The sequence below is a fragment of the Anastrepha obliqua genome, chromosome 1, assembly GCF_027943255.1.
Source record: "Anastrepha obliqua isolate idAnaObli1 chromosome 1, idAnaObli1_1.0, whole genome shotgun sequence".
NCBI classification, from domain to species: Eukaryota; Metazoa; Arthropoda; class Insecta; order Diptera; family Tephritidae; genus Anastrepha; species Anastrepha obliqua.
Window position 1 is genome coordinate 138642975 of NC_072892.1, and position 27439 is coordinate 138670413.

The 27439-nt window shown below is 38.1% G+C and overlaps 1 protein-coding gene across 5 annotated transcripts in view; it reads left to right on the plus strand.

Annotated features, from left to right (window-relative positions):
- The window catches only part of LOC129236303 (filamin-A), a 204375-nt gene that overhangs the window by 126507 nt on the left and 50429 nt on the right, over positions 1–27439 (plus strand). For 4 of the 5 annotated variants that reach the window (XM_054870607.1, XM_054870608.1, XM_054870609.1 and 1 more), the window contains 3 exons: positions 619–1423; positions 1498–1953; positions 2036–2171. In XM_054870607.1, the coding sequence (XP_054726582.1) occupies positions 619–1423; positions 1498–1953; positions 2036–2171 (1397 nt within the window). Of the gene's footprint in view, positions 1–618; positions 1424–1497; positions 1954–2035; positions 2172–22115; positions 22407–27439 lie in introns of those variants that run through there. The other variant, XM_054870611.1, reaches the window with a different exon arrangement.

Sequence of the window (27439 nt, forward strand, 5' to 3'; positions counted from 1 at the left end):
ATGCTTCGCCGTTACTGTTGTCAGCCAACCCGCAAGCGCATGCGTGACTCAAACAAGTACGATCAGCTAAATGGAAAACGCAATAAACGCCTACAAAATTAACCAAATGCTTTTGTGTGCCACAGCAACTGGCGCTCCAAGTCACAACAGTTTTCCTAATCTTAGCGTTTACTATGTTAATTATTTCTTTGCAACTAATAACAAATCTAACAGTGATTATGAGTAATTGTTTTGAAAGCATGTCAGCCTCGAGAATTCGTATATACTCTAATTCATGGGTTTTCGAACGCATAGCAAAAGCTTTGCTCAAACTCTTTCAAAATGTGTTCGAAAAAGTATTTGGGTCGTACTGAACCTTAGTCCATTTGCACACGAAACTAGGCAAGTATTTACAATTATTCAAAAATAGAATTTTACCGAAACTGCATTGCGAAATATGAAGGCAGAAGATGCTGCAACCGAAATTTTCAATCACTTTTGCATAGCTTCGTGTGTATACGCCGTTACTTTCACTTTTACACTAATCGCATTTAAATGTTCTCTTGCAACGTATTGTGCGTTTCCCGACTCGTTCGCTGAGCAAACAAGTATTTAACACTCCCCTCTCTCACTTAATAGGCGTCATCATGAATGCTCCCACGGACTTTATGGTGGACATGAGCAAAGTTGGCAGCAACATCGATTCGACCAAACTCTCGTGTGCCATCTTTGATCCCATGGGCAAGGCGCTGCCAAGTAAAATTGTTTCCGGTCCATCCGACGATATCTTCCGCATCGCCTATACCCCATTCGAGGCTGGACGTCACACCATTGAGTTGCTCTACGACAACATTCCCGTGCCCGGTTCGCCGTTTGTGGTGAATGTGAAGAGCGGCTGCGATCCCTCACGCTGTAAAGCATACGGTCCCGGCCTGGAGAAGGGTCTGACCAATCAGCAAAACAAATTCACCGTGGAGACACGCGGCGCCGGCAATGGTGGCCTATCGCTAGCCATTGAGGGGCCATCCGAAGCAAAAATGACATGCACCGACAATCGCGATGGCAGCTGTGATGTCGAGTATTTGGCTACTGATCCCGGTGAGTACGACATCACCATACGTTTTGCCGACAAGCACATACCCGGTTCGCCATTCCGTGTGCTGGTCGAAGAGACAGTTGATCCCAGCAAGGTGAAAGTGTACGGACCGGGCATTGAACATGGTGAAGTGCGCGAAAGTGTGCCGACCTACTTCAATGTGGATGTGGGCGAGGCTGGTCCTGGGCGCATAGCAGTGAAATTGACAAACTCCGAGGGTGTGCCGGTGGACAATCTGCGCGTTGAGGACAAGGGCAACGGCATCTATGCGGTGCACTATGTGCCGCCCAAACAGGGATCAGTGCTGACGTGCCAAGTGAAGTTCGCCGACGAAGAAGTGCCATGCAGGTAATTTGTAAAATACAACATTTTTCATTCTATAGGAATTTAACTAATCAACTAATTTTCTTTATTACATGCAGTCCGTTCATAATGACCGTCTTCCCCAAATCAGAGGCAACTAAAGTGAAGGTTAAGGGTGTTAACGAGAAAAAGAAGACACCCGCATCGCTGCCAGCCGAATTTGAGATCGACACCAAAACAGCTGGTCAAGATGACATCAACATCGCCATTAAGAATCCGAAGGGCAAACAATTGGCACCGCGCATGGAGGAGGTCGGCAGCGGCACATACGTGGTTTCGTTCGTGCCCGATGAGTGTGGCACCTATCACGTGAGCATTAAATATGGCGATAAAGACATAGAGGGCTCGCCATTCAAACTCGAAGCATTCCCAACGGGTGAGGCGAAAAAATGCAAGCTAGTCGAAGAGGCGCCGAAAATTCAAGCATCGGGCAGCAAAAGCCATCTGACTGTGGATGCGCGCGATGCGGGCGATGGCGCGGTTACATGCAAGATCACCGACCACAAATCCGGACGGTACGTAAGCGGAGGGAGAGTGAAAGCAAATATGCGAATGTGAAAATGTGTTTCTATTTAACGGATTTATTTTCTTTAACAGCGAAATCGTCGATATAGATGTGCTCGAGAAGGATGGCTTCTTCGACATTTTCTACGCGCTTAAAGACCCAGGCGATTACGATATTAATGTGAAATTCGGCGGCAAGGACATACCCAATGGTAGCTTCGCCATAAAGGTAGATTAAACACTTTTCATAAAAACTTTTACACGTGAAATTTCACGAAGCTAAACAAAAAACAAAAAGCAAAAAACACAAGCAAGCCAAAGCGTGAAAGCTAGCCGAGGAGGATGCGCCGAGTTTTAAAATAAATTAATTTCGATTTAAGCAAAAACAAAGTTAACAAGATTAAAATTTACGAATATTTAATTTTTGTAATGTGTCATTGTCTGATGTAAGTTTAAAAAAAAAAAAAACAAAAATTGTCATTTGTTATGTGTTAAACGTAAGAACCAATTACAGTTACAACACAAATACACGCAAACATTTAAAGTCAATAAAATCAAGAATATTGACTTAGTTTAGCAGTCATGTGTAAAATTGCATAAAAAATTTTGCATAAAAAATTTTGCATAAAAATTATTAAAAAACACAACAAAAAAAATAGCAAAAAACATTTTCAAGCTAATTGGAAACTTTGTAAAACTCACGAACATGACATCCAGAAATAAATAAAGCATATAAATTTGGTAGCGCAGAGCACCAGGAGAAGACAAATCAATGTTCTCAATTAGTTTCAATACGCATGCGCATAGACATAACCAAGACAAAACGCGCTTTCAAAAAAAAAATTTTTTTTTTTGAGTTTCAAAATTTTTATTTAATTAAATGTATATACATATCTTTTTTCGTTTTTGCTTGGCTCATTGCTAAATTTTTTTTTTTTTTTTGCTGCTTGAAAAGAATTTTCCTCCTTAATTAAGTTAATTAAGCTATTAATTGCAATTTATAATCATAAATTTTAAGACGTTTGTGTGTGTTTGTATTATTTCTTGTTATTAGCCACGTATTTATTAACATTTTGCTACTGCAATTGGTTCGTGCGTTTGCGCAAACACTTACATACAAATACATGTGTATGTATGTATGTATGAGCAGCGACACGTTTTACTTATTCCACACAGTTAACTTATCTCTTTGAATTTAACACGAATTTATTTAGACTTAGTTAATTAATTGCTAATTTAAACGATTCACGCAAGTGTTAACCAAAATATTTTATTTCTATAAAAACAAAAATGCTTTTCACCGCCTTCATCGTGTGCTCGGCAACGCCATTTTTAGAAAACTTACTTATTAACGGCTCCTAAAATCCAGACGCCTTATGTAGTCAAGTATTTAACTGCACTATATTTAGTTTAGCGCGTGAGGCTGTCCAAAAATATGAGCGCTTTTGAATGACTGTCCCAAAAGTTATGCGTTGGGCGCTAAAATTTGGTCTGGCAAACCTTGCACTTTAACGCAATAAACAAAAAAATAAATAAATTACGCAAATTTAATGATGCACAACATTTTAGCTACGTATTGCCAACTAAATGCAGCTGAGTATTTTAGAAAAATATATTTTTTTTAAATAACTAAAAGTGCCTATGCCGAAGGTTGCTCACAGGTATTATGCGCTAGCATGCACATACAGTGAACGCCAAAAGAAAGAGTACAACAAGTTTTGATTATTTATTTATTTATTTATTTACTTTTTAGTTTCAATTATTCTTTTATAAAAACATAGTTCATACTACAACAAAAACCTTACAACGCAAATTTTCAAACTTTTTACAAAATTTGTAAAAAATCGAAATTTCTGAATTTCATTGAATTTTGGTATCATAAAGTGCAATCAGAGATCTGAACTCATCAGGGATCTGAATTGTGCTTTCTTCTTCTTCTTCTTAATTGGCGCGATTCCCGCTTACGCGATTTGGCCGAGCTTAACAAAGCGCGCCAGTCGTTTCTTTCTCGTGCTAACCGGCGCCAGTTGGACACACCAAGTGAAGCCAAGTCCTTCTCCACCTGATCTTTCCAACGCAGAGGAGGCCTTCCTCTTCCTCTGCTACCACCAGCTGGTACCGCATCGAATACTTTCAGAGCCGGAGCGTTTGTATCCATTCGGACAACATGACCCAGCCAGCGTAGCTGCTGGATCTTTATTCGCTATGTTTATGTCGTCGTAAAGCTCATATAGCTCATCGTTCCATCGCCTGCGATATTCGCCGCTGCCAACGTGCAAAGGTCCAAAAATATTGCGCAAAATCTTTCTCTCAAACACTCCAAGCGTCACTTCATCGGATGTTGTCATCGTCCACGCTTCTGCGCCTTACGTTAGGACGGGCATGATGAGATCTGAACTGCTTTAATGACCTCTAATGATGACGGAGCTTCTAAGGTTCTGGTAGATGGAAAGAACACCTTGAGCCAATTAGCAACATCGTTCTTAGCAGTGAATCTGGTTTCGAAGTGGGCAGCACAACAGCCAGCACCAAAATAACAACATCTTGCCCTAGTCTAGCGAAGATCAAGGGTGTAATCAAAGGCCCAACAAAGCCGCAGGCGAAGATGGCATACAGGCAGAACTAATGAGAGTCGGCCAGCAAATTTCAAAGGAAATTCTGCATTCCCACATCACCGCCGTTTGGGGCAATGAAAAGCTGGCTGCGTCCTGGACGAAAGGCATCGGGTTGAAGCTGCCCAAGAAAGGCCATTTGCGTGACTGCCCGAACTGACGAGGAATAATTCTGTTCAACGCTACCTACAAAATTCCAGCCGCAATCCCACAAGGCAGACTTCAATGGCACGAACAAGCTCGATTTCACCCTCACCGAAGTTGTGGTGACCTAGCCAACACTCTTCGCATCATAGGAAAACAATCAGTTGAGTGGCGCTCCCCGTTTTACATGCTGCTCGTCGACTTCAAGAAGGCATTCAACACAATCAAACGAGACTCAATATGGCAGGTGTTGTGTAGAAAAAGAGCTCCCGCTAAGATAATCTGTCTCATCAGAGCCCTTTTCAAACTGGCAGTGCTAACAACGGCAACATCAGCGATCCATTCACCATCAATGCAGGCATAAGGCAAGGTTTTTCTCTGTCGCCCCCACTCTTCGCTGTCGTCCTAGACCACATTATGAGCTAATTGACCCTGCATCGTATGGAGTTTCACCAATCACCGCGAGGACCTGGACTTCGCCGTTGACATCTGCCCCCTCTCCCACAAACTCACTGGCATGCAAGCGAAGGCAGACAGACTAGTCACGCTGGCACGCACTGTCGGACTGCAGGACAATATCGTCAAGACAATAAATAAAGCAAGACATATAACGGTTGACGGGTGTCCGGTGGAATTTGTCTAAAGCTTCTGCTACCTTGGCTGCACTATCACGACAAACGGCGGAGCAGAAGAAGATGTCAACTGCATTGGTCGGTTTCGCTTTTCTGGACAACATAGCGGATGTTGCGAATCTCAAACTAGCTAGGGTAGCCACAGCCATAGCTAAAGGCCACACAACGGTTTAGTAGTCCTTGGTACTCAGTAGAGTAAGGATAAAACAGTTTCAGTGGTATCACAAGAGACCTATAACTGGCCTAGGTGGGTCGAAGGACGACAATTTCACCTAACCTAACCTATGTCGAAGAAAGAAGTACACCGCAAACTTAATCGTCTGGCTGCAAAGCTCGAGAGAAAATTCTTAACAGTCTCCTTCTCTGAAAGGTCCCCACAGCTTTTGCAATGGGGGTTAAATGGCTAGCTTTTCCGCGTGTATGCCCATCGTTCAGTGACCGGTAAACACAGCTACGAGTTTGGAAATTGAATGGCGAGAAGTCCAAACGACTTTCTGTGTCCTCCGTCTATTCCACTAGGGCCAAATAGCCATCTTTTTGTGCAGTTCCCCTTTAACAACTGTCAGGGGGATGCTGATGACCGGGCAGGAGGTCTTTGAAGCCAATTCAGTCCCCTTCCTGACAAGCTCTTCAACAATTTCATTTCCCTCTATGTTCCTCTGTCCTGGAACCCAGATCAGAGAAATGTTACCTGCACACCCAAGAGATTTGATCTCCTCCTTACAGGAGTTTATTAATTTCGTTCTGCACCATGGTGTCATCAGAACCTTGATAGCGGCTTGACTATCGGAGAAAATGTTAATATCTCCCTCGCTCTCGCGTTCCCCAAGCATTTTCCATGCTTATAGGATCCCAAAGACTTCTGCTTGAAAAACGCTAGCAGTGTTCGGCAGTTTAAAGGAGATAGATAAATTGGCTGATTTAGAGAAAAGCCCTGCTCCGTGTCCCGATTCCATTTTGGAACCGTCAGTAAAGACAGAGGTGCAAGCTTCGGTGCAAATTTTCCCCTCGATCCAATCCTGCCTATTTGGAAAGATTGCCTAAGCACGACCCTCAACCTCTAGATAGAGAGATCTGTTCGAAGTTCGGAGAAATACGGTGTTAACTGCTCGAAAATGCTACCATTTCCCCTGAGAGATTGCCGCCAGAGGCCAACCTCCTTTAAGAGAAAACTAACTAAACTTGAAACCTGAAATTAACGCCCTTCACCCTTACTCGTCCACTACTTAGAGGAAACGCGTGTGTGCTCACACAGCTTTTTACTTTTCCACAGAATTTTCGAAATTCACTTTTATTTGCGGCAAATGTGTTTGGTGTCGCTGACATTTCGAACAAAGTGCCGTCATAAAATATACACATAATTATGTATATGTATGTGTGTAAATATGTATGTCGCAAAGAAACCAATTTAAACAGAGAATTTTACTTCAATTCTCTCAACCTTAATTGTCGTATAAATACTAATTGGGCAGTGCGCCCAAACGCGCCGTCATTGCAAGCCAAGTCAGCAGTCAACCAGAACTTCGCAATGAGAAAAAGACGAAGAAAAATTACGATAATACGAAAATCTGCAATTTCTGCATTATATTTCAAAAACAGATTAAACAGTCTACTAATTGCTAATTATTCAAAATCATAGGGGTGTGCATTTTGTTTTGTATTGCCTGATAATATCTACACACATACATACGTACACACTCACATATGGTAGGTATCATATTTGTAATTCAGATTGATTCGCAAGTATCAAGTGCGATATGTACGAGTTGTTTACTTCTAATGTGCAAACGTCTCGAAAGTGCAGACGTCAGATGTACCAAAATCTACGCTGGTGAGAAATGCATGAGTTTTAAGGGTAGCTTCACTTACTGCTGAATGATAAAAATAAATAAATTTTGTCGGGACATCTAGCAAGTGCAGCACTCAGACACAGTTAAGTCCATTGTACTGCACTCCGATACCCTTTTAATTTTCTTTAAATCTACCCGACCTTCGAAGAAATGTGAGTAGATCATGTGGTGCCAAGGAGCCAAGGTCGCTTCTTAACACATCAGTGCCAAAGACCTCAAGCCTGATTCGAGTGAAGACTGGGCGCACGCACAGACAGTGCGTGGTGGACCTCATCCTCCGCTCAACATGCTGGACAGTGTGCATTGTCTGACATAAGGTGGGCATCTGATTTGGCCGTAGAAGGCCTGGCCCGTCATCAGTCGAACCAGCCTACTACAGTCTCCCCTGCTTAGTGACAAAAGGAACTGCGACAGTCGGTCGGATATGACAAGTAACATAAATTTTTTCCATCTGCAACCTCTTTCAGCCTGCCAAGCTCGCTTATGGGTCACAGTAACCCGTTTGCTAACCGTGGCTTTGATGGCTGCAGAAGGGAGTAGCACAACGGGCTCCGAAACAAGGAGTGATCATAGAGCAGCCTGATGAGTGGCGCACACCACTGTACATATGTTTCATCGACTTTGAGCAGGCGTTTGACACTCTCAACTCGCAGGATGCGATCTGGAGAGCTCTCGTCTGCAAAGGAGTACCTGAAAAAATGATCAACTTCGTAAAAGAACTGTACACAGATGCCACTTGCAGAGTGAGGTTTGAGAACATCCTGAGTGGGGGCATTCAAGTGCAGACAGGAGTAAGGCAGGGATGCTTGCTTTCCCCGCTCCTATTTAACCTGGTGCTGAACCAAGTACTGCAACAAGCAACCGTAGCTAACAAAAGAGATATATCCTGGGCGGCTTACTTGAAGATCTTGACTACGCCGACGTCATATGTACATATGTCAGCTGTCTCACAAATACTCCCATATGCAGTCCAAGATCGCAGCGGTAAGCGAATGTGCAGCAAAAGTTGGCTTGAAAATCAATATTGCGAAGACAAAGATGTTTTGTGAGTCAACACTGCGGGCATGCAAACCTTTCACCTTACACGAAGTAGTGGATGCGTTCTGCTACCTCGGAAGCGTCATCAACGAAAATTGCCGGCTCGCAGTCAAATGTCGAGGTGGCTGTGTTTGAAAATTAAAGATCTCTGAATCTAAAGTAAAGTCTGTTTTGATGTATGGGTGTGAGATATGGAACACAATAATGCAGGGACTCCAGAGGTATTTATCAGTCTTTCCAAAATTGTACGCGTTTTCCCGGCTCATATCTTCACAAAAACACCGACTTCTGGGCATTAACGAAGCAGATACCCATCCGTTGCTGAAAGCGGAAATAGATCGGTCACACACTGTGAAAACCACATGGAAATATAACAAAAGCAGCCGTAGACTGGAACACGTAAGCAGAAAAATAGCCATTCGTTTCGGCAATTCCCTCCTCGTTTGAATGAAATCTTTTTCCCGTCAGCCATTTCTATTTCCATTAATCTTGCGACCACAACTGCTAAGACGTGAGCTGATGCGTAGTCGTGTTGGAAAAAGAGAACCACCCGACTTCCTCGATTCAAACGAAGGCCGAACACAACGAATTAGGTCGATCTGGCGGAAATTTGATGAGATGCTACTAAGTAAACCTAGCGTTGATTCGCACCAGTAGCGCTATCTCTCTAGCTTTGCACGCACTTTTCAACTCTCTCTCTTTCGACTCTCATATTATTTCCGCAACGAGACCAATCTCCAGTACTTTTTTTACAACATGTAGGCAGATGTAAAGGGAATATCTACGCTCTTGTGAAAGAATGCAGGGTCATAAAATCACGTTATACTGTAGATAAATTACAGGCTACTTGTCATACCAAATGTTGCATGTTGCATACGAATTTAAATTAAATCTATGTACAAACAGTGGTATGCACTAAATTCAGACTAACGAAGCAGCATAATTATTTTATTAAACGAAATCGCAATAAAATGTGGGCGAAATGTGTAAGAAACACAATGTACCTTATTGTAATTTTGTATTTTTATATATATTTTAGATACTTTTTTTTTTTCTTTTTTTTGCGATTTTCGCTTACCTCCTTACATTAGGAATGAACGTTTGTCTTGAATGAAACTAAGTATAGCATACAAGAAATTATAAAAAAATGTATGTATTATAGGAATTTATTACTCAGAAGTTAATTTAATTTAAGTTGTTTTAATCAAGTGCTCGTTTTTTTTTATAACAGTCCATATTTTGAAGAATCAATTAATAAATTTTAAGAGGTCGTATATTGGTATTTTCCCACAAATCCTGGTTTTTAGACGAATTTGTTCACTCAAAAGTGGCATAATGTACAGTCTAACCGTCTAACCTTTTGGCGCTTACACCCCTTTTGGGGTGTTTGGCCGAGCTCCTCCTCCTATTTATGGTGAGCGTCTTGTTCTTTTCCGCAAATAGAGGGGCCTAAGTTTAAGCCGTCTCCAAGCGCCAAATGGTTTTTTATGAGGAGCTTTTTCATGGCAGAAATACACCCGGGCCTCTGCCATTGCCTGTCGAGTAGCGACCCATTTTCGACGCTTAGGGTTATCATAACAGATCAATTTTCCATCGTCAGTGACGATGCGATGCAGAAAACCTTTTCTTTTCAGCCGTTCAAGAAGCATTTCACATGTCACCAAACGTCTCTCGATATCCCTTCCCTTCAATTGATATGGCACCCAGTTACCTGCGTTCTGGACCATTCCCATCGCATTCAAACGTTCACCTACAGTTCATCGGTCAACATTCAACTCATTAGACATATTATCAAGGGTTCGACATGCGTCTTCATCCAATAATTGTTGTAGTTGAGTATCTTCGTATTTCTTCGGTGCCCCTCAGCGATCTTTATCACTCACGTCGAAATTGCCACTTTGGAAGCGTCGAAGCCACCCTTTACAAGTTGTATTTGACGGAACGTAAATATCCGTAAATATTGATCAATATACGACACGTTTCAGCTGCACTTTTCTTTAAAAGATAATAATGAAGCATGACTTCCCGCAAGTGCTGTGTTTTCTGGACGAACGTAGACATTTTTGACGTCAGATAAAAAAAGATCTCTACGCTTTAAATGAATGTGAGCTACTGCAATGGAGACCTCACATATACACCTTCAAATCACCGGTATATTACTAGAGCGAACACAAAAATAGGATCAGCAGCGACACCTCTTTTACGAATGCGGAAACTTATTCCCATACCCAATAATATTCAGCACACCGTTCACCCACTTCTGTGATTCCCAGTCATCAGCTTAGAAATATATTTTGTTGCCTTTTTCGGATGAGAATACGTTTTGCACTAGCACCCTTAACATAATTTTAAAATTAGACAATTCAGAACTCAGACTGCTTCATGTAGATTTATTAATTGTGTATATATTAGGCCGGGTCGATTTGTGGGGAGGCAAAAAAATCGCCCATTGCTCTGTGAAAATCATATTCTAGGGATCAAAATAAGAAACTTTGCCGAAGGAACCATACTTCTAAAACGAATTCTGATGTCCCCCAATTTGGGTCGAACTTTTTAGTTTCTTTTCTCATGTAAAGGCCAAAAATGGTGATATTTTGAAATGATTGTATGGGGAACCCCCCAGGGGAGTTCCAGGGGGTGTGCCACTGGCATGGGTGGATCGGCCGTCCAAAGTTAATGGGGGTCGGTCATACATTTGGACTCTATTGGAGCACTCTAAATGGGTCAAAGTGGGATTTTTCGTTCGACCCAATTTTCCTTCGGCAAAGTTTCTTATTTTGATCCCTAGAATACGATTTTCACAGAGCAATGAGCGATTTTTAAATCGACCCACCCTAGTATATATCCATATATGTGCATGTGTATGTACATAAATATTAGCCTTATTGTAAAATTATTGAGCTAGACGTGTCCCATAATTTATCATATGAAAATTTATAGCGAACTATTGTAAACAGACTGTTGTGATACTGTAAAGGCTATGAGTTCATTGTATAAATATTTAACATTTCATTTCCCCACCCATACTACTTTTTATAAAGCCCCGTTGTACCAAATGCTGATTTTTTGTCGTTTTACATAAATATTTTTAAAATAAATTAAATAATTCTCCTCCCACATAATTTTGTATGGAAAAGCAATACAGTGATGAAAGAAAATCTACATACATTTCAAAATCATTTGGCAATCGCTAACAAAAGTCTGCATACATCCCCTATTTCCGTTGGCTTGAAAGTCCAAAAAGCTTTTTGAAAAACGTGTTGATGCAGTTTTATCTGTGAACCAACGGATATTGGCGGTGTATGCAGACTTTTGTCAGTGATGTGCAGACGATTTTGAATTCAGCTCTGTTATCGATTAAAGTGTATGATAAATTATGGCAAGCTACATAAAAAATATAAAAAAAAATCTCTTTTTTACAGTAACTTAACCATATTCAAAGAATTTGCGCGGTACAAACCTAAAATCGCTCAATAATGACTAAATACTTTCACCTTACTTTCTATTAGTGCAGTGATATCCACTTGCATACAGTTTCGAACTGTAAAGGGTTTTCCCATAAGGGGAAAAATGCTATTTTTTAATATAAATGAACGGATGTTTATTTCGTTATAAAGAGAAATGTATGCGGTTAATAACATCAGGCAAATGATCACCACGACCACGCTTACAGGACAATTAATCATTGAACAAAATAAAAAAGGAAAATCGCTCCGCTGCATAGGTGATTTAGTGAACTTAAAGCATTTTATGGTCCAATATCGTACTAAAAAAAATAAAAACTGTGGTTCTGTTGAAAATGTCCCTAAACAAGATGTCCAAAAAAAGTTTGTAAACGGGATGTGGGCATGATTTTCAAAAAAGTAAAAAAAACATCCAAGAGTAACCAGGACAAAACTAGCAGAACAACTCGCTGACACAACAGAAACCGCTGTTTCTGTTGTACATTCCAGTGGACATACTAGCAGGTTACCTCGTAAGAAGTGTCTTATCAACCATAAAAACCGAATCATAGAACTCGCCAAACCTTACATACAGTATTGGCCAAAACTAAAGCACCCCCCTAATGGCATTTCAAATAATGTCAAATAACTCAATAAAACAACATCGAATATTACTTACTTTTACACCTGGTTTCTTCTTATTATCTTGGTGATTAATAAACATAACAAAAAATTTTCAACATTTCTTATATTAAAAATTAAATTAAAAAATATTAATATTATTCAAAACTTGTCTGGACAAAACTAAAGCACCCCCATTAAAAGCGAAAATAATTGTTTTTATTCTTCAGTATTTTGTACTAAACCCATTATTTTTGATAACTTCAGAACATCTTTTTGGCATAGAAGGTATTAGGTTACTAATAATTTCCGGAGAAATGTTGTACCAGGCTTCTTTAACCGCTTCAAACAGGACTTCCTTTGTGCTGCAATTTTCCCTATTAATTTTCGAATTTACAATCTCCCACAAATTCTCAATGGGATTGAGATCGGGAGATTGAGCTGGCCAGTCTAAGACCTCTATAGCATTTTGCTGTAACCACGTTTTACAGTACCTAGAGGTATGCTTCGGATCATTATCCTGCTGGAACCTCCATCTCAGTGGCATTTCCTCCTCAGCGTGTGGTAGCATTACATCTTTAAGGATGTTTGTGTACATGAAACGGTCCATAATTCCCTTTACTCGATGAATAGGCCCGATACCCTGGCCAGAGAAACAACCCCAGACCAAAATGTTCCCCCCACCATACTTGGTAGTTCCGATACAATACTTCGGATTTAGCCGCTGTTGCTTTGGCCTTCTTACTCGCCTTATTCCATATGAATGTTTCAAATTATATTTGAATTCATCAGAGAATAATACAGCTTTCCATTTTTGAACTGTCCAATTAATATGCAATTTCGCAAACTCGAGTCTCGCTGTTTTGTTTTTGGCGGAAATATATGGCTTTCTAGCAGGTCGTCGACTGAAAAGTCCGGTCTCCACTGCTCGTCTTCTAATCGTTGTAGAACTTACCGGCAAACTTAAGTCAATTTTTATTTGTTCAGAAGAGACTGTGGGTTCACTCTGAATTTTTCTTTTAATCGTGGAGTCGTCTTGTCGTGTAGTCTTTCGTGGCCTTCCTCCACTATGGATTGCAGAAATAGAACCCGTTTGTTCAAATTTTTTTATAAGTCGCGATATTACACTTCTATTTATTGAATATTTCTCACTAATTTTGTGTCGCGATAAACCACTTTGCCAATCACTTATTATTTTATTTTTAAATTCATTTGAATACGCATTTCTGGACATATTTGCTGATTTCCCGTATGAAATGCTTTGTCCTACTAAATCCGCACGTGTTTTGCACAAATTATTCTAACGAACTTTGACTCAGCTTTAAATACCGTTAGGAAGAGAAATTAACTTAAAAACAACAAAACAAAGCCGTAGTTAAGAAAAAAAATGTGGCGTGCTTTAGTTTTGACCAATACTGTAGATAAGGATGACAAATTTTGAGAAACTGTATTATTCACGCATGAAACCTATGTACGTCAATATTTTTGTAAATGGTAGTTGAGAAAAGTGTAGCTCAAAAACAACTACAGCTTTACATACAAGCACAAAATTTGATTCCAATTTTCAAACAAGGCAATGGAAATGTCATGGCATTAGAGGCAATGGCTGCTAGGTGTTGTAATGGTTCAGCATCAGGATACAAGAAAATTGGAAGGCAATTTGAAGGATTTTGTAGGTGGTTTGGGCCTTGGCCACTGTTGGATTTTGGCAACAGGACAATGATTTGTAACAACCTGCGCGTAGAGTCTGCTTTATTCATCTGCTTTATTATGCACCCAGACAATTATATTCTCTTCCTCAATCAACCGACCTGAACCCCGTCGAACACTATTGGGAACTTTTGAAACGCAAAATGGGTATAAAGAGTGCGCCAATAAGAATGAACTTAAAACTGTTTTCGAAGAAGGCTGGAAGGGAAATATCACCAGATACTACAAAAAATGTATTCCCATGTATTGTGATTGATGTGAAGCTCCTACTAAGTATTAGTTTTAAGAGAAATAAGATAAATCCAAACGTATATATAAAATGTACGAACACTTTTGTCACAATGGAATATTCTTATTCTGTGCTTTTTTAAATAATGTCTTGAATATTACTACGTTTTTTTATAAAATAATCAAACGAAATTACATTTAAAATGAAACTGCGATTAAGATTTGCAAATAGTCTACTTAATTTTCTAAATATTCGAAATACTTGGGGTGTTCGAATAGTTATGTCTCTAACTGTATATAGTTCAGTACTCTCTACTACATTCGCACATACGTACTCGTATATATTTTATAATTATTTGAATATATGTATTTTGGTATCTACTGGATGCCATTGTAATTATAGATTTTTATTAAATAAAATGAAATAATTTTTCTTGCTTATCAATGAAAATACCAGGATCCACAAAATATGCAGCTCACGAACAATTAAACAATCATTAAATTGCAAAATATAAAATTCTTCGCGTTGTGTCGAAATTTCGAAATTGCAATCACAACAACAAACAGCGAAAATGTTGGCGTCGCGCTCAAAATATTAAGCATTTCAAATTAATGTTATATTTTTAAAATTAAATTGTTCTGTCTATACAAAAGCACATGCACACACACACACATAGGTTATAAGAATGCACACATTATTTCACAGTATGCTACACATGTGCTCAAAATAAAAGCAGCGCGATGAACTACCAAGTTTTAACTACTGCTTTGATATTTTCTTTTATTTTTTTATAAAAGGTTTTTCAATAACATTATTTTGAATAGCCCGCTATTTCAGAAGATTTCACTTCTGAAGCTGTAATTTTTTGCAATTTGATAAGTAGAAACTACGCCATTAATAAAAATGGAACGATACACGCTTAGACAACGCATTGAAATTATTAAAATTCACTATAAAAATGGTGCAAATTTGGCAGAGACGGTTCGTAAAACTGGAACATTTTTGGGTCATCGTGAAGCATCTTGTCGGACCGCAATACAGAAATTGGTGAAAAAATTCGAGCTGTTCGGACAAGTTAGTGATGTGAAGAATGAAACCCGTGCACGTCGCTCAAGAACAGCCGAAAAGATTGCTGTTGTAGCCGAAAGTGATGAAGAAAACCCAGGTTTGTCCATTCCTCGTTGTTCTTTGGAATTATACATTCCACAAACGTCATGACACCGTATTTTGCATAAAGATTTGGGTCTTAAGGCTCATAAAGTCCAGTTAACACAAGAACTCAAGGCGATCAAGGCCGATCATCAACAATGTCGTGCCTTTGCTAATTGGGTCGTTGAAACGCATGAAAATGATCCGGAATTCCATCGAAATATCATCTTGAGTGATGAGGCCTATTTTCACAACGGTGGCTTCGTCAGCGAGCAAAATTGTCGAATTTGGGGCTCAGAAAATCCAAGAGTTATTGTTGAAAAGCCTCTCTAACCTCAAAGTGTGACTGTTTGGTGCGGTTTATGGTCCGGCGGAGTCATTGGACCTTACTTTTTCGAAAATGAAGCTGGAACAACAGTCACTGTGAAGGGGTTGAGAGATGATTAACGATTTTTTATGGCCGGAATTTGATGGTATTGATCTGGATAACGTTTATTTTCAACAAGACGGCGCTACGTGCCTCACAAGCAACGAAACCATTGATATTTTATCAAAATAACACCTCGTATTGGAAAACCCTTTATTTTATTATTATTAGGCTACTGCGCACTGCGACGAAACGAGATCTATTGTGCAAAGCTTGCCGAGGCTCCCTATGTTTTAAGGCTTTTTAAAATTTTTAGCACTTTCTGGGGATTTTTGTTCCATAGCTTATACTCGTATACCGCCACTACCGCCCAAGTAGTGTATCCGTTTTCTGTTTAGTGCAAAACTTTTACAAAGAATGTATATTATTTTGAATTTTTAGTGGCCCTTTGATATAATCGCCAGTTAATGGCTCCAATTTAGTTTTAGTGGTGTCTCAGGCTACAGAGGCTTGTAAAGCAATCAGTAAAAAGTCTTACGTCTACTCTGCTGAGTAAAAGTAGCTTGTCATAAATTCCTCTGTTCGGCGTTAGGAATTGTTTCGCTTGTAGCTGACCGATAGAATTTCGCCAGTTTTCAGCGAATTTCTACTCCTCCTACCTCCTGAGAAGTTCGTTAATGTAGCACTCTGTAGAGTCGACACAAAGGCTCAGGACCAATTAGTGGCATGTTTGCCCCTTTTTTTAGCTAGATGCTCCGCTATTTCACTTCCCTCATGTCGCTCGTGTCCAAGAACCCAACCTATTATAATACCGCGTTGAGGTTCCCCAACATGTTGATAAGGTTCAGGCAGTCATGCACAATTTTGAGGTGATTGTAGTTGATAGAAGGTCCTGACTATCTGAAAGTATGTAAATGTGGATTGCTCTAATTTTTCTGCGGAGACATTCCATCACGAATATCTCAATGTCATGTATTTCTGCCTGGAAGATTGTTGGGTAGAGACACATTGGAAGCGATTTTTTGAATTTAGGCCCATTGATTCCCGCACTCGTTCTAATATCTTCTAATTTCGATCCATCAGTATGCCTTATCGGGGATCCGGGTTTGAAGGTGATCTTTTTAAATAAGTAGAGTGCATTCTATAACTACATACAACAACATAGCTCAAAGCTCCAAACTTTGTACGCAATTCACAAAAATTTAACAAAAAAAAGTGCATGAAAACTTTCAAATTATTAAATATGCAGAATTTTTGATAAATTCTGGTTATGCAGTTTTATAACCCATGCCGTATTAGTAACAGGTATTTTAAAAGACGCGCCTAGAAGTTGTTTTAAAATAAAACATTTCAAAATTTATATTTCGGATTTCGAATAAAAATGGTGGAACCTAAATTTTTAATCAAAACACGGTTCTCAACAATTATATGTGACATCATTTAAATGTCCACCATGTACAGGTCCACAGGTAAAATCCACCAAATCGATTCGTGAATGCCTAGTTTTTGAGAACGTCGAGCTATTGACACTCTGAAGGTTGTTCAGCAACACCTTGCGCCACAGCAGCAATATTCTCAACAGAGCGCTCAGTTTTTGGTCTGCCAGTCAATTTTCTATCCAGTTTCTTGAAAATTTTTCACCAACTTTTGAATTGTCGACTCATTCGGAGGATTATTTCCACCAAAAAATTACGAATCTGAATCACTAGAAATTCTTATTTCAGCATAAACTTTTAGATCATCATGCGGTAATGGCTTAATTCTCGTTAGGACGTAGCGTACTTTCCACTGTAGTTTTCATTGTAAAATAATAAAAAAATAAATTAACTAAATATGCACCTCAAATATTCTCTAAATCGACTTAGTCGTTTATTGCCTGGGACCACTCATATACGTATGTATGTATGCCTGAATGTGTGTACATGTGAGCATAAATACTGAAGATTAATTTTTACGAGCAATTGAGACAAAAATGCGGCATGAACAAACTTAGTGTAAACGCATACGCCAAAGCATGCTCGAGTATATGCAACAGCTGCGGTGGGAGCCACCCACCCGCAAAGCATGCAAGCGACCTACATGCGTACGTGTGTGTAAATACGCGTAGAATAGACGTGTGTGTGTGTGAGTTTTTGTGACTTGCAGTTCGAACAGAGAATACCAGCATTGGATGAGGGCAAAGCCATAGGAAATGATTTTTAATAGATTAATTCAAAATACATACATACATATGTACATATTGATGTACTATACACATACATTTGCTTGTTTGTACACTTGACTGTATTGCATATACATACAGTCACTCACACATTATTTGATACAGATACGATTTTTTTGTAAGGTTTTCTATATTTTATAATTTTTGCGTAAATGAAAAAAGAGAGCACTACTGTGGGCAAAAAGTAAGGTGAATGTATTTGTCAAACTTCGCGGGATTAAAATTTCGCTCTAGTTATTTTTTTCATGAGTTGGCAGCACTGTTAATAACATCTGGGCCAACTTTCATGTGAATGTCATTATCAGTAATATATTTACGCTTGTGTTTACCAAACGACCAAGAGTGCATTTTTCGATTTTTACAATGTCTGATTTGATTGAGCGGAGAAGTGCCATCAAATTTTGTTTGCGGAATGAAATTTCGGCTGCGGAAACCTTTAGCATGTTGCAGAAGGCATTTGGTGATTCGACCATGTCGCAGAAAAATATTTATAAGTGGTACAAAGACTTCAAAGAGGGTCGAGAACGTGTTGATGACTTGGAGCGCTCCGGACGACCATCGACGTCAACAGATGACCAACACGTCAATAAAGTGAAGGAGTTAGTGCTCAAAAATCGTCGGTTGACTGTTAAAGGCCTTACTGATATGATCGGAATATCAGAAGGATCTGTGAAAACCATTTTGAAAGACCATTTGGGCCTAGGAAAAGTCAAATCTCGTTTGGTACCGAAAACTCAATTTCTTGGAAAAAAGTCGTCGCGTTGATGTGTGTGAAACAATGCTTTCAGACTATCAGGACAAGCTCAAATGCATCATTACGGGAGATGAGACTTGGATTTATGCCTACGACCCTGAAACAACCGACCAATCAAGCGAATATCGTGCTAAAGGCGAGGCCAGACCGAAAAGAGCACGTCAAAGTCGTTCAAAAATAAAGGTCATGATGACAGTTTTTTTCGATTTACGTGGTGTGGTGCACTATGAATTCCTTCCACCTGGCCAAACTGTTAATAAGGAATATTATTTGAGCGTTATGCGTCGTTTACGTGAAGCAATTCGTCTAAAAAGACCAGAATTATGGGCCAACAACTCTTGGTTTTTGCATCACGATAATGCCCCGTCTCACACTGCACTCGTTCTTCGTGACCATTTCGCCAAAAATTCCACGCATATCGTTCCGCAACCACCGTATTCGCCTGATTTGGCTCCGTGTGTCTTCTGGCTATTCCCAAAACTCAAGAGACCACTCCGGGGAACGCGTTTCGAATCGATTGAGGAGATAAAAGCTGAATCGAAGAAGGTGCTGATGACTATACCGGAAATGGACTATTTGGCATGTTCCGGGGATTGGAAAAATCGTTGGCATAAGTGTATTTCATCGAGAGGGGATTATTTTGAAAGGGATGAAATTGATTTACAAGAATAAATAAAGATTTTTCATTTTACAACCAAATTCACCTTACTTCTTGCCCACGGAGTATGTATTATTTTATTTATTTTGTTTTATTTAATTTTTCAACATAAAATATAATCCAATAAAGGGTCCACTCATTTCATTGTCACAAAAAAAAACAAAAAAAAAAACATACAGAGAATTCGCGCCACAGCTTAAATGAGGAAGTTAAAAAAGAGCAACTATTTCTTTCTATTTTTTTAAGTTTTAAGGAATTTAGTACTTCGTTGGGTATCCGTTATGATCCATCACAGCTTGAAGTTTACTTCGCATGAAGTCAACACATTTTTTTATGTATTCTGGACTAATTCGGTTCCAGGTTTCAAGTATTGCCTTTTTAAGATCAGATTTGTTATGGATGTCATATTTTCTTATATTTGTTTTCAAAACCGAACGCAAGGTCGTTATCTAGATAAAAGCGAAAGTCATCTTAAATTTGCAATTTTCTAGCGCTTTGAAGCACATTTTCTTGCAGAAAACAAGCAATGGCAAACCTCCGAGTGTATTCCAGCCATGAAAAAGCACCTCACGAAAAAGCAATTGCCGTTCGGAGTCAGCTTAAAACTGTATGTCCCTTGTAGCTATGAGAAGCTCGGCCAAACATTTAGCAGAGGTGTACGCGCAATTATTTATTTATTTTTATTTGTTCATTGGCCGTATTGGCCTCGCGTTAAGGGGGGAAGTCCATGTAGAAGCCTTAAAATCGGTCATTTGTTAAACATATTTTTAAAGGTGATACATTAATTATATTGTTTTGAAGCTTTAACACAGCTTTATTTAGCCTTTCGAATGTACAAAAAAAAATTTTTTAAGCTGGCGGCTCAGGATCATTTCTTGTCGGCTGCCTACGGCGCGAGTTCCCAAACTGCTCTATTTATTACTCTTAATCTATAGATCTGAAACAAAAAAATTAAATTGGTTTTTTAGAACGTATTAACGGAAAGGATGACCCTATAAAATTAAAAAACAAGTATAAAATCAATTATAAAATAAGCCTTTGAAAAAAAAGTCTGAATTTAGGGCTATTTTATTGACATTTTTAACCCCCCAAAAGTATTTTATCAGCGCGAAATATATGAAATTTTAGGTTTATCCTTCCGATAGTAATGTACAGAAAGGCCTCACCAAACTTCAAAAAAATCGGTCGATAACTTTTTGAGTTACAACACGAGCAGTTTTTAAAAATACAGTTTCGAGATAAATAAATTTAAAGTTTGAGGTAAAGGTGCGCGCGGACCGCTCTCTACCTAGTTAGTGGGCTGTAGAATGTTGTTCCACAAATGGAGGGACCTACAGTTTCAAGCCGACTCCGAACGGAATACATTTTTTATGAGGAGCTTTTCCATGGCCGAAATACACTCAGAGGTTTGCCATTGCCTGCCGAGGGGCGACCGCTATTATAAAAATGTTTTTCTTAGTTTTGAGCTGATTTGCCAACTATCAAATAACAAAATGTGTTTTACATTTATACTACGTCTGCAAACCTCAAAATTCAACTGAAGCCATCTATGAGTGAAATCCGCAATTACTTAGTTGCCAACCCAATATATTAGTATTATATGTTTATGATTATGTATATATACGGTTGCCTATGTTGTATGTATGTGCATAAATGTATGTATAAATAAATCCCTCCACTCCTGTATACATTTTTATCCCTCCACACCTCATTAGGTATTTCCATATTTATGTATGAATTTGTCTGTATGTTTGCATGTTAATTTGTGATTTTTAACACGGATATTCTGCACGCTTAAGTGTAATGTGAAGAAAAAAAAATTGATGCCGCCGAAATAAAATAAAAATAAAAAAATTCTAAAAATTTTCATATTTCATATTTTCATATCGCAAAAAAGAAAAATACACATTCGACTTTAACTCTACACGTATGCAAGTATGTAGTATGGATGTGTGCACGAAATACACAATTTTACGTATATACTACATACATACATATGTACACATGCCTGAGTGATGCATTCAAATAATTTTTGATTTTAATAATAGTATTTTTAATTAAGAGCAAAAATAAAAACCAATAAAAAGTTGTTTTGCTTAACCAACAATAACGATGGCTGCCGCTTTGCTGCTACATATGCACATACAAGTATGCACATACGTACATACATACATGCATATGTATGTACGCCCATTGTATTTGTTTTGCCTACAATTTCCGCCGCCGGCAAAAACACAAATATATTTACCTCCTGCACACACACATATACATTTGTGCACCACACCGATTTATGTGCCCCGCACAGCGCGTGACAAGTCAGGCGGTGTCCAACAAAGCCACTAACGCCACCATGGGCCGCCCACTGCCACAACTCGACAACTGTTTTCTGACACTTCATATGTGCAGCTGCGTAAATATGTATGCGTACACATACATACATATATGTGAATGTAAATACAAATGTATGTATGTGTGTGTGTGTGTGTTTGTCAGCCACTAGGAGAAACTATCATACTAGTGCCACTACTCACCACTCGGCCTACCAATTGTCCTGGCTCACATACGCCTACATCCATACATACAAGTATGTACATACACACATGCACACCTACGTCTATATGCATTTGAAAAATATCACTTTCACGATCGTTGTTCGACGGACGATCGCTTTGCTTTCTCGTCGCTAGTCCGTCTGTTTGCTAGCCAACCAACAACGCCATCACACCGAGCCATCATCGCCATAGCCATCATCATAGCCACCACTGTCGCTACCATTGACGAGCGAGATCGTGTCGAGCGTGTGTGAACATTACCGTTTGAAACTTTGCGCGCTGCAAACAAGTGTCCACTAAACGAAAAGTATTCAAAGACAAAGTACTTAGTACGAATAGTACAAGTGTTGGTGTTGGCTGTCGAAATTTCTGAGTTCCCCGCAAAATTAATGGACTTGTGATTATAACGAAAAAGTGCACACTTTGAGCATTTCACTAAATCTGGAATCATACACAACGCACTACACATACTGTTGAAATAAAGGTCGGTGTGCAAATTGTATCGAAAGTGTATTTCAATCATGGCAAAAAATTTAGATCACCATGAAAAAAAATTAAAAAAAATATATATATATAGGAAGATATTTGTGTGTCTTATTGCGAATGCATAAATGAAAGGAAAAAAAATTGTCTCTAGCGAGCTGTAAGCGTTTAACATCCAAAGCCCGCAATGTTCTGGTCCCAGGATATATGAACACTGCCTATACATACGCACACATGCTCGAATACATGTAAGTGGGTGTGTGGCGTTTTCGAAAAATCAATTCAATTGATTGGTGGTCAAAGAAAGTCATCAGTGTTTTATATTGAATTATCAAGTGTTGCATTTTTTTTTTTTAAATACACCCACACATTTTTGCATCGTTTCATACAGAAAATATGTCATATTAATGCGTATTTATTAGCATATTTGTAGGTATTACTCATGTGGTTGTCTTTTGCGATATTTATTGGTTGCCAATTGGCATTTGGGGATATTTAATAAGTTTTTTTTTTTTTTTTAATAAATTGCAGTGAATGCTTCACGCTTCAAGTATTTCCAAAGCATTGAAGAAATTATATTCACAGATTTTTTTTAGTGAAAAAAAAATTAAATTTATTACCACAACTTTGTGCAATAATTAATGCCCTGAGGTAGCTTAAGAAAATGGATAATTTATTTAATAAATAAAATTTTTTTCATTATTTTAGTTGCAATGCTCGCATTTTCATTTGCTTTATGTATACTTATATATGTATCGGGTGTTTTTTTAAGAGAGAACTCAAAATGATAATGCAAACCGAAATATTATCTTGGGGAAAAAGAAATCCATTATTTTCTCGGCAGATGGCTGTAGTGATTTATATCTCGTAAAGTATTGCTCAAATACTTTCTAATTTATGCTCGTTGTCAAGGTGACATTTGGCACTAAACAAATGCGTCTACTTTTTTTTGCTTGTTTCATTCAGTTGTGAGTTACAGGGTGTTAACGGGTGAAAATCAACAAATAGAAAATTCGTTACATTTTACAGTTTTCCTGTGATAAAGGCGAAAATGCAAGTCAGACCAGGCTGAAATTATGAATTTTTTTTTTGGTGGCGATGCTGTAACAGCTGATTGCGTGCAATTTCGGTTTCGTCGAGACCGTTCAGGCGCTTTTGATGCTAAATGTCGATGAAATCATAGTAATAATCGAAGTTAATCGGCACCTACACAGTACTCGTAGCATCACCCAGGAGGTAAAAATCAACCATTAAAAAGTGTTGTTTTAGAAGTTTCATAACTTAAAATGATAATACAAAACAGAAATATTCTTGGAATGCATTTTTTGTATTATAATCTGGTAAATAATTTCATGGCATTTATTTTTTTTAATATAAAATCCTGCATATGTCCGCCGCGGACCATCCAATCAGTCCATTTTTTGACTACTTTTTCCAAAAAACCTGAATAATAGATCTAAATGAGCCCAATCAGCAAAAACGTCACGCAAGCGATGGCTATTTGGCTTCAATTCTTGCACGAGCTGTGTTTTATAGGCATTTAACCAAGAACCTGACGTAAAATGTTCCGCGCAGGACAAAGGCTAATGAATTGAGAATGACGTCGAATGGGCATTTAGACGTCCTCTTCAACATTTCGCGCTATGAACTTTGCGCACAGATTTATTAATATTATTATTATTTTTTTTTTTTTCAAAATAAAATTCCACAATTTGGAAGCGTTGTGCTGGCGTTAAACGAGTAATAATGGCTTGGCAAAGCTTGCTATCAACACATATCGATATCGGCAGCTGCATGAGAAGCTTAAACAAACCCCTGATATAGGTGAATGTAATATTTTTTTTATTTTGTAATTGGCCCGTTCACTTCACAAATGGAGGGGCCTGCAGTTTTAAGCCAACCCCAAACAAAATTTTTATGAGTAGCTTTTTCATGGCAGAAAAGCCTTCGAAGGCCATTGTGATTGCCTGCCGAGGGGCGAATGGTATTAGAAAAAACTTTTTCTATCATTTTGGTTTTTCATGCACGGAGATTCGTAATATTCAGATTCAGAGGAGGATTCAGGAGATTCAGGGAATAAACGCTTTTCGATTTTTGCATAATAATAAAATCAATTAATTTACGATTTTTACTTTTCCGGCCATATTTTATCACTGTTTTGTAGATTTTCTTTATTTTTCAAGCTCAATAAAAATATAAAAAACTTAATTAACTTAATTTTTTTTTACGACCATAATTTACCGCTTTTCACTAGGTTTTTCTCTCGTAATAAAAACCAAAACTAATTTTTCACACTCTGCGCCATTAAATCTTATTTGAAAAATACTCTTAGTCAGTGAAAATGCGAATAATTAATTTCTCCACAGCACTTTTATTAAGTCTAACTAAGTATTAGAATCACTTCCAAATTTGCCTACCATAAATTATGTCGAATGCTACTAAAAGTATAATGAGTTTTAAAGCGGAAAACGCTCGTTTTACGCTGACTTGGGTAGCTGCAACGGCGTGGAAAATACAAAGCGAGTAAATTGATCAAAAAAATAAAAATCATAATATAGAATCTATGATGAGTGTGATATAAGTCTAAACTAACAATAAATATAACAATTAAATATAATAAAAAAATAGATATAATAAAAATAAATCGAAAGAAATCGAGGAAATTTAATCAAAAAATTCAAAATCTTAAAAAAAACGATCAAATTCGATCGAAAAATAAAAACTATGAAATAAGAATCAATTACGAGCGTACGAATTATGATCTAAGAATAACGTTCAAATATGATACAAAAAAATAAAAATAGTAAAAAATCGATGAAAAAACAATTCTTTTGACAAAAAGTCATAACTTTTATTACAAAAATGCTAATCGTTTAGAATTGAATTTCAGTATTATTTTTTAGAAATTTTCTAACTCTACTACAAAATAACCAAGGCGAATCTATTAAAGGTGGTATCGGTAAATCAACTGATTTGTCTTTTTTCTATGTGACACTTTAATGAATGTGCCTTGAAAATAACTGTATATAATTATAGTATAGTTTTAGATTCCTATGCTTTTACTTACTTTTAAGTTTATTATTTAAAACCCTCATAGTGGTTTACATTATTCCAGCAACTCTCCAGTGATCCAAAACAGTTCTAAATTGAAACTGAAAAATTCTAAAAAGACATTAAATCAGTGATTACATTTAAAGTATAATTTCACATTTACATCCTTTGTTTTGGTTTTTTATCCGATCTTCTTCTGCAATTTGTGGTCTGCGTCTTGATGTTGTTCCACAAATGAAGGAACCGACAGTTTTATGCCGCTGCCGAATGGCAGATGGTTTTTTTCTTTTTTTTTTTTTTGAGGAGTTTTTTCTTGACAGAAATGCACTCGGAGGTTTGTCGTGCCTGCTGAAGAGGGGCCATCGCTATTAGAAGAAACTTTTCGTATTTTCGTGATATTTTAGTGTTTCTTGCCCACAGATGGTTCAGTTTACTTTTTATCCATACTGAAGCCTACAAATAAGCCAATTTTCAAAAAAATTTGCGACAAATCTCAAGATACTTGGATCACTTGGCGTGGAATCGCTCATGAGTAATGCAGTGAATAGAAATAATGCAAATTTTTTTCAAGTCCAACTTTTCAACCTAAACGCAAATGTAAAACATATTTGAGAGAGTGACCGCAACAGAAGGTATAAGAGCGATTGGTATGAAATTAAAATTTTTTTATTAACATAGCCTTTCAGGGAATTCGTAATTCATAATTCGTGAGAAAATGTTTCCTCCCTTGTTCATTCCTCTCCGGAGCATAGGGCCTCGATAAGACTCTCCCATCGTACACGGTTCTGTGCTGTTGTTTTTGCATCGTCCCATGAGATGTCGGCATCTGCTAGTTCGCGCAGCATCGACCTTCTCCAAATGTTTTCTGGTCGACCGCGACCTTTGGTCCCTTGCGGGTTCCAGTCCAGTGCCATCCGCGTGATGCTGTATGGTGACTTTCTCAATGTGTGGCCTATCCATCGCCACTTTCTGCGTTTGTTTTGCCTAAGGATGGGTTCCTCGTTCGTTAATTCATGAGAATAATGCTAACATAACTTGCTCTTTAAACTTAAAAGTTATCGCTAAAAATTACTCGCTGAAACTACGCCACCAGAGTAAATTCATATTGTCCGCTCAACATTCCTCTCTTGAGTTGTAGTTCTTAAGTCGCTGCAATGTTATACATTTTATTTATTGCATAAAACAATAAAAATTAGGTTTTGAAAGGTATGAATTCCGGAAATGTAAGAAATAAGCTCGGATATATTTTTATTAGCTATTTTCCTAAATTCCTGAATTGTTGAAGTGGAGGAGATTTTTCGTGGAGTTTGCACCTAGGTACTAAATTTTAGGCTCTAGCTAAGAAATCCAAATACTGAGAAAGTTATCAAAGCCCAACATTCGCTTAGAAAAACAAGGAAAGTTAATATTCTAAGCGGCTCAGAATTAATATGATGCCAATTCGTTTAGGATAAAGAAAAAAAAAATGAAACTGTGTAAAGTGTAAAATGACCACACCACCAATGTGATGGATATATTTCAAGTATGTGTATGATAGTTTCAGATAGTAGTAAAAAAGTTATTCAAACAAAAAATGAATGATTAATTTTGCGCCACCATGTGCATACATAAATATGAATACAAAGCAACATAGACCCAAACTCTCACTAGACCCACACACTCCGCTTGCAGTCAACCAAATGGCACAAAACTTTTAGTTCAAATTGGAAAATAATTCCGGTTTAGTCCAGAATTTTTGCCAATGCTATAAATTCAGAAATTTTTCACCCGGTTATAGTAAAAATGTTTCGCAGACATAAACAAATTTCTCATTCAGTACCACTTCACAAACTGAGTTCAGCTCCTCATGTCGCTTATGTGATTTCCACCTGTGCGTAGATGTCGAGGCAGAAAATTTTAGGTTCGTGTTAAGTTGGTGGTACATCAAATTGGAATGCAGAAGTTCTGTGCAATCGACGATTGCGACAAGAGCTAAGTTACAGT